This window comes from Aquila chrysaetos, chromosome 2, assembly GCF_900496995.4.
Source record: "Aquila chrysaetos chrysaetos chromosome 2, bAquChr1.4, whole genome shotgun sequence".
In the NCBI taxonomy this organism is placed as follows: Eukaryota; Metazoa; Chordata; class Aves; order Accipitriformes; family Accipitridae; genus Aquila; species Aquila chrysaetos.
The window spans coordinates 18,513,378-18,531,867 of NC_044005.1; the positions used below are offsets into that span (position 1 = coordinate 18,513,378).

At 41.0% G+C, this 18,490-nt stretch overlaps 1 protein-coding gene across 4 annotated transcripts in view; it reads left to right on the plus strand.

Annotated features, from left to right (window-relative positions):
- ITPK1 (inositol-tetrakisphosphate 1-kinase) overlaps positions 1-18,490 on the plus strand; it is a 157,911-nt gene that overhangs the window by 76,211 nt on the left and 63,210 nt on the right. For 3 of the 4 annotated variants that reach the window (XM_030033605.2, XM_041122042.1, XM_041122040.1), the window contains exons 3-4: positions 1,899-2,024; positions 15,586-15,703. In XM_030033605.2, coding sequence (XP_029889465.1) covers positions 1,899-2,024; positions 15,586-15,703 — 244 coding nt within the window. Of the gene's footprint in view, positions 1-1,519; positions 1,574-1,898; positions 2,025-15,585; positions 15,704-18,490 lie in introns of those variants that run through there. The other variant, XM_041122041.1, reaches the window with a different exon arrangement.

Here is an 18,490-nt window from a genome sequence, read left to right on the forward strand (position 1 = left end):
CTGTTAGTCTCCTAGAAGGTAGATGCACAATATGTCTTCCAGTTGTATTAGAATCTACATACTTACTTCAAAGGTAGTACTAGAGCCTTCATCTGTGACTCTTAGTAGGAGCATATAATAATGGGCAAGCAAAGGTGGTCTCTGTTGGGAAGAATTGGTGTCTTTAGGTTTGCTTTTGTGCCATAGGTAATTTCAGTTATTCTGCGCAAGTAAGCCTGACCCAGATAAGAGTGCCTACACAAGAAAAGCAATTTGGCTGCATGGATCGTTTAGATTAGCAACTAGCAAATTATTATAAGGCTGTTAGATCTCTGCTGTTTTAGTTTTGTTGGTGCTTGAGCTCCAGCCAACCTGTCTTACTGTTACCTTCCTTAAGGCACTCCTTAATTCAAAGCAGGGCTATTTTTGTAGGGTGGGCAATTTTATTAGGACAATACTCAAGCTAATGAGGCAGTGAAGACCAGGCTTCTGTTGAAACAGAGAATCAGCAGCCTCTTCTGCCCAGCCCTCCTTTCCCTCCTGTGCCCCCCACCCCCTTCTCTGCCAGAGCTGAATAAAAGGGATAGCAGCAATGGAAAGGAGCATGCATGTAACTGTAAAATCAGATGCTAACTTTAGTTTAGTAAGCACACATCTGTCTTTCATTTCAAAGATGTTCCTGGTTTGAAGTTTACAAGGTTAAGTTATCACTGATGCAGTAGTTCTCACAATTGGTTAAAGAGCAGTGCTTGTTAAAGTGGCAGCTTTTGTACTGTGGGCAGCTCAGTGTGTTGCCTAGAACATGAACCAGTTCTGGTACTTATACTGTACAAATGTTGAAATCTGCTAAGTAGCTTCATGGGATCATTAAGTTTGGTAGGGACCTTAGGGGTCCATAATACATCATCTTGAAAGCAGATTCAGCATTAAATTCAGACCAAGTTGCTTTGGGCTTTGTCCAGTCAGGTCTTGCAAACCTTGAAGGATGGAGATCCTGCAGCCTCTGTGGGACTCTGTGGTGCAACCAGACTGTCCTCATGGTGGAATTTCTTTCCTGATTTAGTTGGAGTCTCCACAGTTTTGATTTATGTCCTGATAAATCTAAACCCTCACAATGACATCGGCCAGTTCTCTTAGTACTCTTGCATGCATCCCATCAGGTCCTGTAGCCTTCTTTGCATTAAGATTTCCTCAGGAGATCCCTAACTCACTCCTTTTCCAGTACAGGTGGTTCCTGTGCTCCTTGAACCCTGCCTTGGTACTGGGGACCAAGCCCTGTGACACATTGCCACCACTTTTGTGCCTTCCCATGCTGTCTGGAGCAGAGTTTCTGCAGACCCCACCCCAAATCTTTGTCCCCTATCCAGCTAACTGCCGAAGTCTACTAGTGGGAGTGCTCTGGGACCTCCTTACCAGCTAAAATAGCTGTCCCTGCAGCAGATGAATTTGCAAAGATCCTGAGTCACTTCCTTTTGTTACCTGTGTTACTGTCCTGAGTGCTGTTCTGTGCAATCCCAAAGGGTGAAGGGTGCAGCAGGCATTCCTTTTATTAGTGATGATAATATTTGCTGGCTCATTCCTTTTGCATGTATGTGTAAGTACCAGGAAAGAGAGCTGAAGAGGGTAATGTTAGCTGAGGGTGGAGAAGTACAGGAAGGTGTTTGGATGAAAGGTGCTTGCCAATGACTTCACTGCTTTTTCATGGAATTAGATCTACATTGCTGAGAAATAAATGTCTGAGTAAAGTTTTGTGACTTTCAGTGAAATGTGAATTTTCAGGGATTTGGGCAATGTACCAAAATACAGGCAGCATGTAAAGTAAATGATTTCTGTGTGGCAGCAGCACCTTGGATGGTGGTAGGGACAAGAACCTCAGATCCTCCATATATTAATAAAAGGTTTCTCTCTGGTTTCTTCAGCTTGACCTCACCAAACCCATTGAAGATCAGGGCCCTTTGGATGTGATCATACATAAACTGACAGACGTCATCCTTGAAGCAGACCAGAATGACAGCCAGTCACTGGAGTTGGTTCACAGGTTCCAGGTAAGTGATTCTTTCACAGTCCCTCTGCATTTCAAACAGGAGGATGATCTTGGTGCAGCAAATTCAGTCTGTTTCCTGTGAAGTTGTTAGGGTTTGATGAAAAGAGCTCCCTGGCACACTGCTGCCCTGCTACTGATAGCCCAGCAAAAATAGTTTTGTTAGTCTAAAATGGGCTTGCACCATTGGATAGGTTTTACGTTGTATTGGTAAGGTTAGTAAGAACTGGTTTCCCACCAAATGTTGTCCTGATGTCATTCCAAGAGCATTAGTGCTGTTCACAACGAGGAACAGGTGTTTGCAGAGTCCTTTACATGCATCTTTCCGCAACAGAAGCCACTAAATTAATTTGGCCCAGTTCTGTCTAGTCTTCCCAGTTCATGGCATGCTAATTTCTGTAACATCAAGGTTACTGTGAGTAATTCTGTCCTTTAGTGCTGAGAATCCTAGTCTATTAATTTTTTTTCCTCAAGTTTACATTGAAGGTCAGAAATATGCAGGGCATAGTGGTACAGAGAACTGTTTCCCCAAAGAATTCCTGTCAGTAGTCCGAATGCTGATGAAAATGATAAATCAACACCTCTATCATTTTAATACGAGTTGCTTCTGATGGCTATCTTTGATCGAAGGTATATTCTTTTCTTCTTTTTCAAAGAAAAACAAAATTAAAAAAGATATTTTCAGAATTTTATGGAATATGCTTATGTCGGGTGGAAAAACGGCTCAGAAATTCTGCAATTTTGACAACTTTGCTTTCTTGGGAAATTATGTTCTCTTTGTTCTGCTTAATGTTCTACAGCTAGTAATGCAAAAAATATTTTACTTAATGGAGTCAATATTCTCTTTGTTCTAGTTACAAAGCTTTTCTGCCTCCTCACACCTGTGTATTACTCAAAACACACACAGGAGACGAAAAGGTTTGACTTGTGGGTCTGACCCTCTGGCACCAGTTTTCTGAGTAGTAGATAACTATTCATCACTAAGTAGTGCAGGCATCCACTTCCCACAGCACTGGAAACTTGTAAATGTCCGAAGAAGCATATGGAGAGATGGACTTCAGGGGCTTTCTGCTTGCAGTCTTTCCCTGTTTCAGATGTTAACTAGTTTGCCTTCACAATATACCCATCCTATCGATGGGAAAAACTGATGACCAAAGAAGCAAAAGAGCACATGTGTTAAGTTGCTTGCAGCTGATTAAGACTCATGAGATTCCTCTGTCCCAGTTCTTACATTGTTGCCTGCATTCCTGAAGGCCAAGCTTTGAGGCACAGAGAGAGCAGCTCTGTGTAATACTGTGGCACCTCCCTTGTCCCCTGGAGAGCATGCTGGTAGGGAACTTGTGTAAGCAGTTGTAGAACAACAGGTGGTGTGTAGCAGTACAATTAATATCTAAAACACCTTTCTTTTATTCCTGAGCAAGAACTCTTCAATGGATATGTAACATTTTTAATAAGAACTCCAGCTAGTTAGCTTAGTGTATTTAATAGCTTAAGGTCACAAGCTCATACTTTCTCAAGTACCAAAGTGAGGTCTGCAGAAAACAGTAGTAGGTACGAGGATGCATTTTCCTAAATCTGCATTTAACCACCAAGGTGAAGTTTGGTATGAAACAGGGTAGAGCACTTTGCAGCTAGAGCCTTAGCTTTGGCTGAGGACTTAGCGGGCTGTTCTCGTGTCTGTGTGACAGCTGCTGCACTGCGAGAAGGCTGTAGAGGTAAAATGACCTGCTAAAGCTAAATCCCTTACCCTGATAGACTCCTTAAAGTAATCATAATATGATAACTTGACATTATTCTGTGTAACTTTGTTACCATTTAAATAACTTAATCCATTATTTTTGTACAGGTTAAATATTGAAACTTTGTTTTTAAAGTTATTTAAATTAGTAAATCTCAGTGAAAATACGGTTTTTATCTAATGAGTTTGTGGGATAGCTTCTGAGAGTGGTGAGAGAGCAGCAGTATATATGGATATATGATCCATATATAATTATGGATAAATATCCATTTATTCTTTTGTTGAGGGACTAGCTTTTTGTACCTTTTTTTGATAGCACTTGGAAAATAATAATATCACCTGAATAGAAATGCAGTGGCCTAAAAACAACAACAGAAACATCACCTTATGAAAAAAAGAAAACCCAATCAAAACTGCAATTACAAACCAAAAATCCAACTCCCTCCATCCAATGTTTCTCCTAAAATTCTCAAATTCTACAGAGCTATGTAAGTTAAAAGTATCACTGATCTTACAAGATTTATTTTCTTTCAAATGATAATATCAAATACAGCAATATTTTCTAACCACAGACTATCTGAAGTGAAATTACTGATTTAAACTTTTAGTAATGGTATATAGTTAGTTTGCATATAACAGTTAATACAGCATAAAAATAAGAACTGTATGTGGGGATATTGTTTCCATTTTCTAAGCTTTTGTCAGAAAGAAGGTGTATTATATAGTACAGTTTGGATTTTTTTCAGAAATTAAGATATAATTCAGTTTCAGCATAGAATTGTCTACTGCAGAGATCTCAAATTTCCACATTTTTTTCAAAGTGTACACGATGGTAGGGGTGGGAACAGGAGACTGTAGGCAAAAGCTTTGCAAAATTTGAAGAAATTGTACATTTCTGTCAGGCTTATTGAATCTTGCATAATGGCATTGATTTTACCACCTGGACTTTTTGGTAATGCTATTTATGCTTTCTCTAATACTTCAGTTCTACCAGTTTCTCACCTGGTGCTATTTTTTCACCCTACAGGCTAAGTCTAACCTGCATGCTTAGGGCTGTTTTCACGCTCCTCAAGAGAGACTGCAGTTAGAGGAGTGCTCTCCTGCAGCATGTTAGGCTGTAAGCCTGAATTTGGTGTGGAACCTGAAGGGCTCTTTGGTTTAAGTGTAAATTTCAATGGCTGTTTGTTCTCAGACTTCTTGAGCCCTCAACTATAAGGGGATTGAGATACAGGGGGAGCTGGGCAGGTGGGAAGGAGTCTGTTGACTGTTGTGAAGGCGTCAGCCAAAATAATGACAAAACCAGGTATGCTCCCAGGAGGCTTATGTCCTCTGTATGGCAGTCCATGCTCCCGGTGGAAGTTTCTAGACATACACGCATCAGAAAAGGCTGCAGACCCCTGATGTACAGGGATATTCTTATTGGGACAATACTATAACCTTCACTAGTGCTGGCAAATCTCACTTGAGCTGCCTCATCTCAGAGCAGCTGAGAAATAGTTGTATTCAAATCCTGTGTACTGTGGTACGTGGTGCTGGGACCCCTCCAGTTATATGCCTGTTGGCAGGTGCCACCTATTAGTGGATGTACCTCCTTGTCATTCCTGTATGGCTCACTTGTCAGGTTGTGCCCTTGATCAAAGTTTAGAGGCAGCGCAACGTGCTCCTGTTTCACTGCAATTGCTGTTTTCCAAGATGTGATTGTCAGTGTCCTACAGTGACTTTACTGAAACGTTCCCATATCTCACAGGTTGGTTAACTCCCCCTGTGTTAAAACTGTGGAGCAACTTGTTGCAAACAGTTTTAAATCATAGCCTTAATAAAAGCTAAGTAACCAAACTCATGTTGCCCTAAAAATCCTACTTTATTTGAGTATAGCCTTGTGTGCAAGTTCAACAATTCAGCCTTGCCTCTCCTCTCCATCCCATTAGAAATAGTAAATCAAGAGTGTCACCATATTCAAGGTGATCCCCTGTTAAAGGAAGCTGCGTAATAGCATCCCTGTGCTGTGTTGTTTCTCAGGACTGTGTTGCAGCTCTTGCTATCTTTGTTAATCTTGGAAATCACAGAGCTTTCTTTTTAGTGGCCACTGAAGGGAACCAGTAAGAAACCTTCCCTTAAGATTTGGGGCAAACAAATCTTACTGCTCTCTGTTTTCTGACCCAGCTCTTCTCTCCCATACTGCCCAATCCATCTGTGTTAACATCACCTCCCCTGCCTCCTGTGCCTCAGTTTTTTGTTGGCAGCGTGGCCTTAATCTCATACAGCATGTACAGTAATGGCTGAGCTGTTGGGTCATGGATTTGGACTGTGGATTTGCTTCCTGTGATATGCTAACTAATGAGGAGAGGTGAGAACAGTTGTTGATCCCAGGGAGTCATGGAGAGTGCTGACAGAGGTATTTGATACAGCATGTCAAATTCTTCCTGTAGGATTTGCATAGCGATAAATTGATTTAAATACCTGCACAGCGCAAGAGCATTCAGTTACATTAGATATTTTTGCAGACCTGTCTACTGCCTTCTAAGAAGAACAGAGAACAAAAGGGGAAGCAAGTTGGGGTGGAACAGGTTTGGGTTACAGTAGAGTGAAACAGAAATAACTGTAATCCAGAGACTAGATAATAGGGTTGAAAATCAGTCTTCTGTCTGTTATCATTGCTGCTATTGCTGTAGAATGTGTACATCTTTTTGTGCCTCAGCTTACCACCACCCTTTCATAACTTGGTCTCTATTTCTTAATAATGGACATAATAATTTTCCTGTAAATATCAGTATTCAGGCAAAAATAATACTGTGGGTTTTGTGAAGCTAATTTGCAGTAGGCTGATGGGAAGTCTAAACATTTTTTTTTTGATAATACTGGAAATTTGGATTTTGTGTCAAGTGTTGTAGAAAGCAAAGGTATTGTTCAAACACATGGGGCATATGCTGCATGTAACTCAGCACCCTTTAATTGTCGGTAGGTCTGTTAATCAATAAGCAAGTGTATCAACAGAAAACCTCTCTTTACAGTAATGCATGGTCCATATATATTTTTCCAGAGCTCAAGTAGTAGAGGCAGATGGAGGTGAGGATAAGTTTCTGAGCAAGTTAGATGGAGAAGAAATAGTTCCCTGTCTCCTGACTTGGTTGGTAAATACAGTTGAACTTGTTCAACTAGCAGTGTGAACTGTATAAGAAGGAAATAAATTGGGTGAAAAGCACCCTATGGATACAGAGCATTGTCTTATAACAGTGTCGTCTTTGCAGAGGACGGTGGTGAATTCTGCTCATGCTTTGAGGACTCTGACATTTTCATCTTCATTTCATGTCCCTGGTGGTGGTGGTTTTAGTCTTTTTTGAACACTCTGCCTAGTTCCAGTTTAGCATTGCTGTGTTCAGAATGGCAAGCTTCAGCCAGGCATACTCTAGAAAGGCTGTTGCAGGTCTGTGCTAAGAAACTTGCTTAATTCTTCTTGCAAAATGCTTGCATCCAGCTGGCTGGTGCCTTCAAGGCCTTCATTTTTAGGAATATTAAATTTAACCGCAAATGAAAATAACAAAAAAGCCAAGAATGTTAGAGGAGAACTTGATGTTCTTTCTTCTCTCCCTGTCGTTAGTTCTTGGTTGTACAGCAAACACTGTATTATCTAATATATCTATTCTTTCTGAGGATGCCATCTTCCTGCAAAGAAGTGCAATGTAATGCCTAAAGAATTAGAAGGGGATCCTGGAATGTGGGTTCAGACAGATGCTTTTCCACAGTTTCATTATGTGATCTAGACCATCCCATTTGCGTACCTAAGTTTTTGTTTTGCAAGCTGTAAATTAAAGGAAATGGTATTAACTCAATTTTGAGATTAATATGAGAAGCCCTTTAGGTCAACTCAGAATGGCTGTCATAAGGACTTGAGGTTTTGTTTGTTTCTGTTTGGAGCTCTGGTATGAATTTGTAGTAGCTATGATGACATCTGATTTACAGACCATGTTACGATAGTCACACTGATGTCTTGATGATCTGTCTTTACAGATAGAGCGTTCTTTAGCATAGCCCAGTGGATGACTTGTCCATGATCATGTAGTGGAACTAGAATGTAGGTTTCCTTTACAGGACTACACATACTTCTGACTGTGGGTATGGAATTATAATCTTTCAGTATCTTCAAAACTCATTAATTGGAAAAAGATCCTCTGCCGGTGCCTTCCAAACAGGGAGAGGATCTTTTTCTAGTGAATGAGATACAGGGCAGGGACCCCTGTGAGCAGCTTCTGAATGATATCCTCTCCCCAATAAACCAAGGCCTTGGGCTTCTCATTCTGCACATGCGACTGAGTTGTGCCACATCGTTGGCATGCAGGAAACTTTCATTGTAGTAAAACATGTACCCAGGAACCAGCAGAGCAGAGCAGAGGTCTATCAGCATTGAATTACATGCCAAAGTGTGTTTAAAGAGTATACTCATGTAATTTTGTATACAGGGTAGAAGCTGGCAGGAAATTGCTGCCTGTCTCCATCTGTCCTGTATTATTTTTAAGATACTGAAAACTATTAGAAATGAAGAGAAGTATATTCCCTAGAAAAAATGAATTGTAAGAATCCATTTGTATAAAGTGTATGGGGGGGTGTGGTGTTTTGGTTTTTTTTAAACTAAAATCAATGAGCAACTTAGAAAAATGTAAAGTGACCACCATGCAAGAGAGATACTTATGTGTGTGTGATGTTGCATAAGCACTGTGGTATTTCTGGCACCTGCACACAAGTGGAAATAGCGTGGTTCTCTTATTGTTCATTAAATTGACCAGAAAGTTCTGATGATCTCAACCAGACCAAAAAGTGCAAAATTCATGATGCTAATTTTCCTGCTATTGAATATAAATGTAACAGCAAGATGATACCTGGCACCAGTCTTACTGTTGGTTCCTTAAAGCAGTCTTCCGGGAAGCAGAGAGCAAAGGATCCTTGACCACAGGAGGAGGAACGATCTGCCAGGCTACATTTATGACCTTTGTAAGAATAACTTTTTTTCAGAGCTGTATTGTAGAAGCCTTGACCATCTCATCTGCAAGAGCTGAGAAGGAAACTGGCTTCACATTTACTTGAGTCTGTGTGCCTGCTCTCCTCTGGAGTCTGTGATGAACTGTTGTATGGTCTGGTGGAGAGTGCTAATAGACTAGGAAGCCTCTTAGCATGCCCTTTTTGTCTTTCTGTTTAATGACTGTTCTCAATTGCCTTGTAAAAAATAATTGTTACAGGAGACTCTGAAAATGGCAAGGAGGAGTTGCCTTTTGTCAGAGGGCTTTTTAGCTACAGAAGACCTTTTGGGCTGAGCTTTCTGAGGTCTTCATGCTGGTTGGATGTGGTCTGGACTGTAGTTTCTCAGGAGAGTATTGGTGGGTGCAAACTGTTCTCCACTACACTGAAGGTCAGTGATGAGTGCCTAGTGATCTCATCCAAAGCCGAAATGAAGGCTGCCTGCGGCACCTAGTGTAGTGCATGAAGTGCAAAGTAGAGAAATCTTTCAATTTGCTTGGTAGGACACTTAGATCCTTATTATGGGGATGATGATTTTTTGTGGAGATGATGATTAATCTCCCTTCCTACCCACTGTAACACTGGACTGAACTGATTGAACGTAGTTTATTTGTTATCTAGTAAAAAATTGTTACAGTCCTTGGTGGTTCCTTCTTGACTAGAGGAACATGGAGAGAAGTCAGGTGGGAAGAGGCATAGTCCCCAGGGGTCCCTTTCACTTGCTGGTGCTCCAGTTCCTGTCTTGGTAAGAAAGAGAACCAAACTACCCCAGTTCCTGCCTTCTAGACAAAGTTTATGACTTTGAAAAGTGAGTATGTTTTGGCTTGTGTAAGACATTGGGGAATCGTTGTTATGCTCTAATTAGAGCAAAATACTCTCTGAGCAGCTGCCTGTCATAGCTGTAAAGGGCCTGAGTAGCTTCATTCATTGCAGCTTCATACTAATCTGTTCCATTCAAAATGATGGCTCAAGTGATTGAAAATCAATAGGGTTATTAATTTGCCTTTCAGAGCTTTTTCTGAACAGGTTCTCTTTGCATTAGCCTTCTTAAAAAGATAGAGCAGAAGCAGGTTTTATGCCTAGGCTTCTGCTATCAGGTTCATGAAAATTTAAAGTGTTTCCTCCCCCGCCCCAACTGTTGACTGTCTCTGAAGTTGTCCAGGAAGGGCTCTTCTATTCTTGATTCATAAGCTTCCTTAGAAGGGTTTGGGACTGGAAGGAAGGAAAATTAGGGCGATATTTTGGAAGGGAAGGAGTTAGTTAGGGGATTGCTTTTGCTTGAAAGGGGAGAAGTACATTTTTCTTGCTGCATTGATTGATTTCTTCAGAAGTCTTAGCTGCAAGAAGGTGATTTGAGTACGTACTCATGGACATGATGTCAGTGGATTTTTAATGCTGCTTTTTTTTTTTTTTTTTTTTTAAAGATACTAGCCCTGGGTTTCAGCCTTGTACTCTGAAAATAGTTACACTTTTCAAATTTTTTTTCATGTGCTCTGCTGAGAAAAGGCAAGTGAAAAATCCAAGGAAACTGTCAAAGCTTGGTAATTTTTTTCTTTTTGGGGAGATAGGGTGAGACACAAAGTTGAAATGGTCTATGTACCTCAATTCACAGGCCAATACCTGTGTTTTTCCCATTTGAAAAATAATTCTGTCTTAGAAGAGTCTCATAAGCAGGCAAAATTAACTAAAAATTTGTCATTCAAGTGCTAAGTGGTAGGATTGCTTCCTGTGGGTAGGCATTTGCAAGATGAAGCAGTGGTGGACTTTTGAAGGCAAAACAGGGAAGCTGAGTACTTGGAAAGTTGCTTTGAGATGTACAGTGAATAGAAATGTAACAGAGAAGATCTGTCCCCACTTCCTCTTGCTGCCCCACCTCATCCCTCCCAACCACTGCAGGAATCTCTTTTAGATTTAGAGACAAACAATTCTGAGATGAGTGTTTGTTCAAGATCCAACTTGCCTACACCTTTCCTTTTGGAAGGAGGTGTCCGTGAAAAGAGACCTTCGCAGCCCAAGAAAACAAAAAGGAACTTTTAAGTCTGAATCTGATGCAAACTCTTCAGACAAGCTTATGTCTGTCTTTACATCTGTTTTCCCATGGAAAATGTCAGTCTGTTTTTAGAAGTGGTCAACTTCATGTTTCTGTACATGGGAAAGCACAAACCCAAATGCTGGTATTGTTTCGTTTGCTAACTTTTTTTTTAATATGGAGCTTTTGTTTAATATTAAACAAAAGATTATAGAAGTTTTATTACTTAGTAATAAAATCAAGTCAATGAGTCAGTGAGTCTTTTATCATCTAATGACCTAATATTTGCAATAGATACGGTGTCAACTTTCTGTGAAAATATAAAAAATAAAAATCATTAGCTACCTTTTTGGGTAAAATGGCAAACAACTCTATGCTCATCTATGCACAGGCTTCTCAAGAAAAGTTGGGGTTTTTTTTGGTTTTTTTTGTGGTGTTTGGTTTTTTTTTTTTTTTTTTTTTTTCTTAGATCTCTGGGTTATATCCAGAGGTATTTAATAGGGAACATGAACTACTTGGTTTCTCTTTGATTTCAAGTTTCATTGCTGGCCTTCTGCCAGTAACAGGGCTGGTGTACAGAGCATGACTGAATGCCAAGCCTGAAATACAAACAAAGGAGGATCTGCTAAAAGTCCTTGTTTCTTCTTGTTTGCTTTTATTATGACAAAGATTAGAAAGAGGAAAACATAGATGTTGTCTGGGTCAAGCTGAACTGCAGCCCAAGGACAGAACCCTTTCAAAATATTGTTGGGAAGCCTAAATGTCCTCTACATTGTTGCCTGGGTTGTTGGAGTCTGCTGTTGGATACCAGTCTTTGGTAAATCCACTAAAGGAGAGTGCAGAGTTGTTTTGTTGAAATGACCAGAGATTTGAATATTCAAAGTTGAGAGGTTGTGCTGTACTGAAAGCTATCTCTTGGCTTCAGTGTTTCTCTTTTCCTTCTGCAACTGCTCCGTTTTCAAGTTCATATCTATAGTAGCTCATCTGCTATCAAAATTCTTAGACACAAAACCTTCATGTTCACCCAGATCTGTATTTCTGGTAGTGGAGCCGTTCTGTGCCATGGGAAGAGTGCTGCTACTTAGGCTACATCAGGAGTTTTTCAATCTGTTAGGTGATCTTCACAGTTAAATATTCAGTAAAACACAATGCCTGAGTGTGCAGCAGTTCTTCGTAAAGAATCGAAGTCTATGAAAGGTTTCACATCGGCTACCATAATTGTTCCTGTGAAGCTAACAAAATTGATTTTTCTTATTGTAATTTCCTGTTGTGGGGAATTGGCGTTAAGGTTTGGATTTTTAAATTTGTTTATTTTAAGTTGTTTTCTGTACATAGATATTGGAACTCTTTCTTTTGCATGTGCTGGTGACATACTGGTGGGAGACAGGCAAGGTGTTGGTAGGGTACATGCCCAAGGGGGAGGCTGGATGATTTGCTTTGGGGATCCTGGTGCAGCTTGATGATTCTGGTTTTGAATGCAGAGTTAATGCTTTGCAATGGAAATCCAAGCAATACACAATACCATGAGAAGAGATGCACAGTTATAAGGGCTTAAGTGTATTTCGATGCTTCTGTCCCCTAAAAAGCTTCAGCAGTTAACCACTACCTGTGTTCAAATAGAGATGCCCTATACAAATACACTGACGTTGTTCTGCATTGACAGACTCCTTTGCATCAAAGGGGAGGCTGTTTCTGGGTTCAGTTAAAATGAGAGATCTGTAGCTTGTCCCCAGGTTAGCTCTAGGAGACACTTACTTCAGGTCCCAGTCCTTTCCTTTACTCAGATGATGCTGATCTTCACTGCCCTGCTGACAGTCTCTGAGTTTTGCTATTCCTGTGCCCTCTTGGCTGTCTGAGTACCTAAGCCCGTAAAAGGAGAAGAGCTGGAGAATAGTACCTGAAATAGGTTTGATGCTGAAAAATCTCCTTGCTTTATAAGGAAAGCTTGTGTGTGTGTGTGTGAGAGTGAGTGAGTGCAGTTCTCGACATGAGTAGTTGAAGTCCTCCAGACTTTAAATGGCTTCTGGAAAATAGTCCCCACCTCCTGCATCTTCATCGGTTATTTCATGTTTGCCTTACGGAGCTTTTTGGAGGCTCCTTAAGGCACTGGAAAGTTAGCTAAGATGCTCACTTCTGTTGACACATTGCCTGCTGTAGAATGGCCTTGGGATCATGCCTTCATTCTTGTTAAACTTTGTTGTGCTGTGTCAAGCTTACTGCTTGGATGATCTTTTAATACATTATAATTATAAATAAAGCACTGTGAAGTTCCTTACAGAAAGCATAAAAAAAGCAAGTCTCCCTCTGGAAATACTTAGAGTAACATAAGCCAAAATAACAAGTGGAACACACCTAACCCAGGGAAGTGAGGATAGTTCTCAGTGCCGAGGTGAGCATCAGGAAGATTTGGGAAGGTGCAGAAGGAGCTAGGAGAGGGAAAAATCATTCCCTCCTTGGAGGGGAGTGGAGGGGATGGAGGCCACAGGCAGGATGAATGTATGTGTGAGGGGAAGGATTAGTACATACAGAGCAGGGGCTAGGCCAGGATGGAAGTATGGGGAGCTTGAATTCAGAGACTGGTTGAGGTGGAGGGGTGGTCACCACAGTGTGAAAGGAAGAGCTAGTTCTTGCATCAGAAACACCGCAGGATGTTTACTGTCACATCTCTGCTGAGGTCACATGTTGGAGCTGTGTCTTGTTCAGTTTGGTTACCAAGCGTACTTACCCACTGCCCCACCAGGGTATTGGCTGTCTGTAATGTGCTCATCCTCTTGGTGTGCTCATGAAGATGCACGCTGTGGTAGCTCCCTATCTTTTAAGCTGAGGCATAGAGGGGCTAAAAGAGCTTCTTGTTATGCTTCAGATATGTTGAGATCCTAGAGTACAATTTCATGATCAGCAAGTTTAAGCTAATGCCCTAATCACTGGATCATCCTAGCTCCACAAGGTGTCTTTTAGCTGCTGCATGAAAGGGTACGTCTGCATTGACACAGGTAGGTGTTTAATACATTAGGTAACAAGTTTACTCTATCTCTTACAGAAAAGATTTTTTAATTTTTTTTTTTTTATTTGAAAGCTGACTGCTCTGCTTGAGACTCTGGAAGTACTGGGGGCAGGAGGCTCATGAAAACTGTTCTCTGTATGTTCTGGGTATTAATGACTTGAAGTGAACCCAGCTTCTGCTCCAGTGAGCCAAAGAGGCTTTTTATCTAGGCTACACTGCAAGGGTGAGACAACAGCTGGATCTGACAGTCTTGATGACTGAGTGTGCAAAAGGCTCTGTGCCTTATTTTTCCCAAGTGGCAGCAAGGTTGAGCATATCTTTGGGGAATTCACTCTTTATATTCTGCAGGGATTATTAAATATGTCAGATGCATGTATTGCCGCTGAAGGGTGCCTCATGCTCTCCGAAGGAAAGCTACTTGTGTCCTGTGGGTGATGCAGTGGGTTCTTTAAACCCCAATGTTGGATTCTCTTAGCCTCAGAATAATAATCCCCTTTTAGCAAGCCATCAGCTCAGACTATGTAGTCAGCAGAAAGCAACAGTTTGCCAGTGGTAGGAGGAGTTGGATGGAGGAAGTCTGCTTCCCCAGTCAGCGACTGGAGCAAAATCACTTGCTGGAAACAGATGATGCCATTCTTTTCTCTCCAGCTCATTTAGCAAAGTGCATCTCCTGAGGCCACCTCATCATGCTCCTAAGTATCTTTTGGAGTATGTTTTGTTCTCTAAAGTAACCAACTTAAGGGAAGTAGGACTTCATGGAAGTCTACTACTTGCAGAAGCATTTACCATGCATTTGCATGAATGGATTTAAAGAAATGAGTGGAAATGTAAAGATGGCTTTGGGAATTTGAGTAAAACAAAGGCAGATGCTAACTTTGGAAATGTTTGTCTGATTTTGGATAGGGTAAGATGGATGCTTGTTTGTCCCATTGACTTTATGGGGCCAGGTTGGGGCAATGATAAAGGAACACCACTTCTGAGAAACAGAAGGAAGTTTTGTTGGGCTTGGAAGGGCAATACCTGGCAGCTGAGTCTGTGTTCATGGCCAAGATGCAGTAGTGCAGTCATGACCTCAGGGAATGGAGAATTGAGTTCCCAAGATGAAGATGCATGAGAGCATTAACTTTGCTCTGTTACTGTAGGCAGGAGAGAAGAGTATGCACTTAAAGAAGCAGCAAGATAGGGCTTTCAGAACTCACTGAAGACACAGTGATGCAGCAATCTCTTCAGCTCTGCCAAAAAAAAAATTCCAGCCCTTATCATCCAGCTCTTAACACTGTCTTCAACCCAGCTAGAGGACAGCAATAATAACATTAAAGAACCCAGATGTAGTTCTGAGCTTAGTTCAGACAGTTGTGATGTTCACGTGCAGTGATTCAATGCAAGGCTGACCCCAAGATAGCAGTGTGTCATCTTTCTTCTCTTAATTGCTTTTCTCAGCCCTGCTCACAGCTGTTACTGTGGCTTTTTGCCACTGGCTCCCTTCTGAGTTGATGTGGTTGCAGCACAGGTTTTACTGCTGATGGTGAGTCCACAGGAGAAATTTGCCATCCTAAAGCAGTTAGCTGTCATGTTTGTGTTTGTTTCAAATGTCAGTGTCTAGACTGTCTGGTGACTTCCTGCATTGCCAATGTGCATTTGCCTCCCCTTGAAGAGAAGCTGGGCATTGAAGTTTTTAACGTTGTCTATTCTCTTCCCCTTCTCATTAGTTTTCCATACTCTTCAGCCAATCTAATGCCTTTTTTCTTTTTTTTTTCTTTTTTTCCTATGTGTTTGTTTTGCAGGAGTATATTGATGCTCATCCAGAAACCATTATCCTGGACCCCCTTCCAGCTATTCGTACACTTCTGGACCGATCCAAGTCTTATGAGCTAATTCGGCAAATAGAGGCATACATGCAAGGTAGGCCAATACCTGCTCTCCCTGAAGGCTTTTATTGTGACTAGAGAAGGAAGCAGCTGGCTTCTAGAGGCTGGATGGGAGGTTTGAAGTAGTGGTTTTGGGCCCTTTGCGTTCTGTCTCTCCATGGGAGTGCAAACACTGAAGCATTCCTGTGTCACAGGATTGCCCTCCGGAATCCCATGCTCTTCTTTTTCCAAGTACACAAAGGAGGTCGGCATCTGGTTAAAAATACGATGTGCATTTAATGGGGAGCATATTTACTACAGTGAGCACTCCCAGAAATCTTCTGGAAAATATTGTCTTTTTGTGCGTGCTGGTGAATTGAAATGACTGCACAAACTTAGCAGCTTGTCATAAGAATCCTGAGGACTGAATTCGGGGGAGATTTATGGAAGAAGAAAAATCAGTTTTGGAAAGGACTGCAAGAAATTAAATTGTAAATAGAGCTGAGGTCTTTGAGAAGCACTGGAAGCCTGTTGCACAAGTTAATTGCTAGGAGGAACATAAATGCACTTCTGGTGTTGGCTAGTTACCTGACATAGACTGTTGCCTTTAATTGGCATCATTTGAGTTATATTCCCATGTTTAGAAGTCATGCCTTTTCAACCTGAATAATTCTGGTATCTTATCATTTTAACCATTGTAACTGTTGTGTTAAATTAGTCTTTCATTCCCTTTCTACTTCCGTTACTGTCATATTCTTGAAACACTTATTGGCTTTTGAGTTTAAATCTGGAGTAGCTCTTGAAGTAACTGTTTCATGTGTTAGATGACTATACTCGGGGGAAATTGCGTTGCTGAACTATGTTCATTATTGCAATTACCATTGTGATTGTATTATCACTATCTTGATGGGCAGATAAGCAGCTTATCAATTCGTATTTTCATAGTTGTGGATTTATAGACATACTGTTTGCATCTGACCTGCCCAGCCCCATTGGCAGTGTCTTTATGTAAAAATAAGACTAATAATTTGCAGCATTCTCCCTTGTCTTTTGCAGTGTCTTTAGGAGAAAATGCTCAATTAGTTTAAACGGATTTTGTTTTGGGGTGGTTATTGCTGTTTGTGAGTGGGAGAGGTGCTGAGGGAAACCTGTGCTCTGAGGAAGTGGTTGGGATTTTGTTCTAGCAGCAGAGAGATTCAGTAGTTTTTTTTTTTTTTCTTAAATTGCCATCAGTATTATTATTGTTATCTCTATGAGAACAATATGTTTGGGAGAGCATCCAGTTTTTGCAAGTAGTTTGTCTTGCGTGTATTTTGGCCTCCTCTGGTCAAACTGATGAGAAAAAGGAATAAATGCTTAAGGAGGAAAAAGAAGAAAGTATGTTTGTATTCAGTCAAAACTGACGCTTTGAAGAGAAGCTGTTAATAAAGTTGAGGAGTGAGGTAAAGAAAAGCTTCACCTGTTCTCACTGGCCGTTGCAGTGTTAGATGACTGTATTTCTCCTGTCCCTGTGTGTCCCCCTGTGCCACCCCATCTCATCTTATTTCTGTCTTATCATCAGAAATACTGTGACAGAGACCTTGAACCAACTTTGTATTTAGCAGGGGGAGATCTCAGGAGAGCTGAGTAATTGGCTAACTTCTAGTTCTGGCCCAGGTAGATCAGCCTCTGTGTATTCCTGCACATAATGATCTGCAGTGAGAAGAAACTTACACCTCTCTAGCCAGCGTTGTGGGTTTTTTCCCCCTCCTTGTTTTTACCTGCTAAATTGTTTTCTACTTTGCAGCTGTCATGTCACACCCCAGGGCCATGAGCGCTTAGAAAACACAAACAAGAAGTAATACATCTGTGAATGGCATGAGGTCTTAGGAGCCACATCTTTTTTTTTTTTTTTTTTTTTTTTTTTTTTTTCTGGAATTTCAAAATGGAAGTCACTACCAAGAAAATAATATCCTGGTCTTTAGCTGTAACTAGAGAGCCCAGTTTACCACAGGGTACAAAATTGATGTGATGGGTTAAGTTCAGTGCAAGGGATTATCTTTTCCAAGGGAATGCCATAAACTCTGGAGGGTTAAGTATGTGTGTAAGGAGAAATCTTCTGCTGTTTAAAGTCTTTCAAAAGAAAATTCAGTGTTTGTTTACAGACTAGTTTTGGATTCTGGTGATTGTTACCTCTCTTTGAATTATGTTTTAAAGTCACTATAAATGAAGTATAGTCTTTATTTATGATCTTCAGTTTACACTTCATTTCAACCCTGTAGACCTTACCAGAACTGCATAACTGAAGATTTGCACCAGTTGGGTTAAAGGGAGGATGATCCATGCTCTGCTGACTCCAGTTTGTATGGTGCTGAATCCTCCTCCCTCGTGTGTTGCCTGCACCTTTTAAAATGGCAGATGTTGCCGAGGTGACTGCATTCTGCAGCAGTAGGGCCCCAAGTTCTTCAAACAGCTTGATTTTAAATGTAATTATTTTTCACATGTCCAAGATAATGCCTTGCCTGTCCCTTTGACAGTGAATTCTCCATGCTTCCTGAAAAAGGGAATCCCTATTTGAAGTGTCTAAAACTGGGCATCTGGACATCATTAGGCTTTCTGAAAGTCCTGTAGCTTGCTCTGAGTCAAGTGTCTGAGTGATGAGTACTTTGATCCAGCCTCCTGAGAATGGATTGGAAAGATGCTTTGTGGCACACTCCTTGTCTCTGCTACCAGTCTGTGGCCACTAAAGGGACTGAGGTGGAGGAGAACTAGTAACTAGGGCAAGAGTTATACGTGTAGTCTGAGGGAAAGCACAGGGTTGAACCTGGACTTTCCATGTCCTAGACTGATGCTGTAACCACTC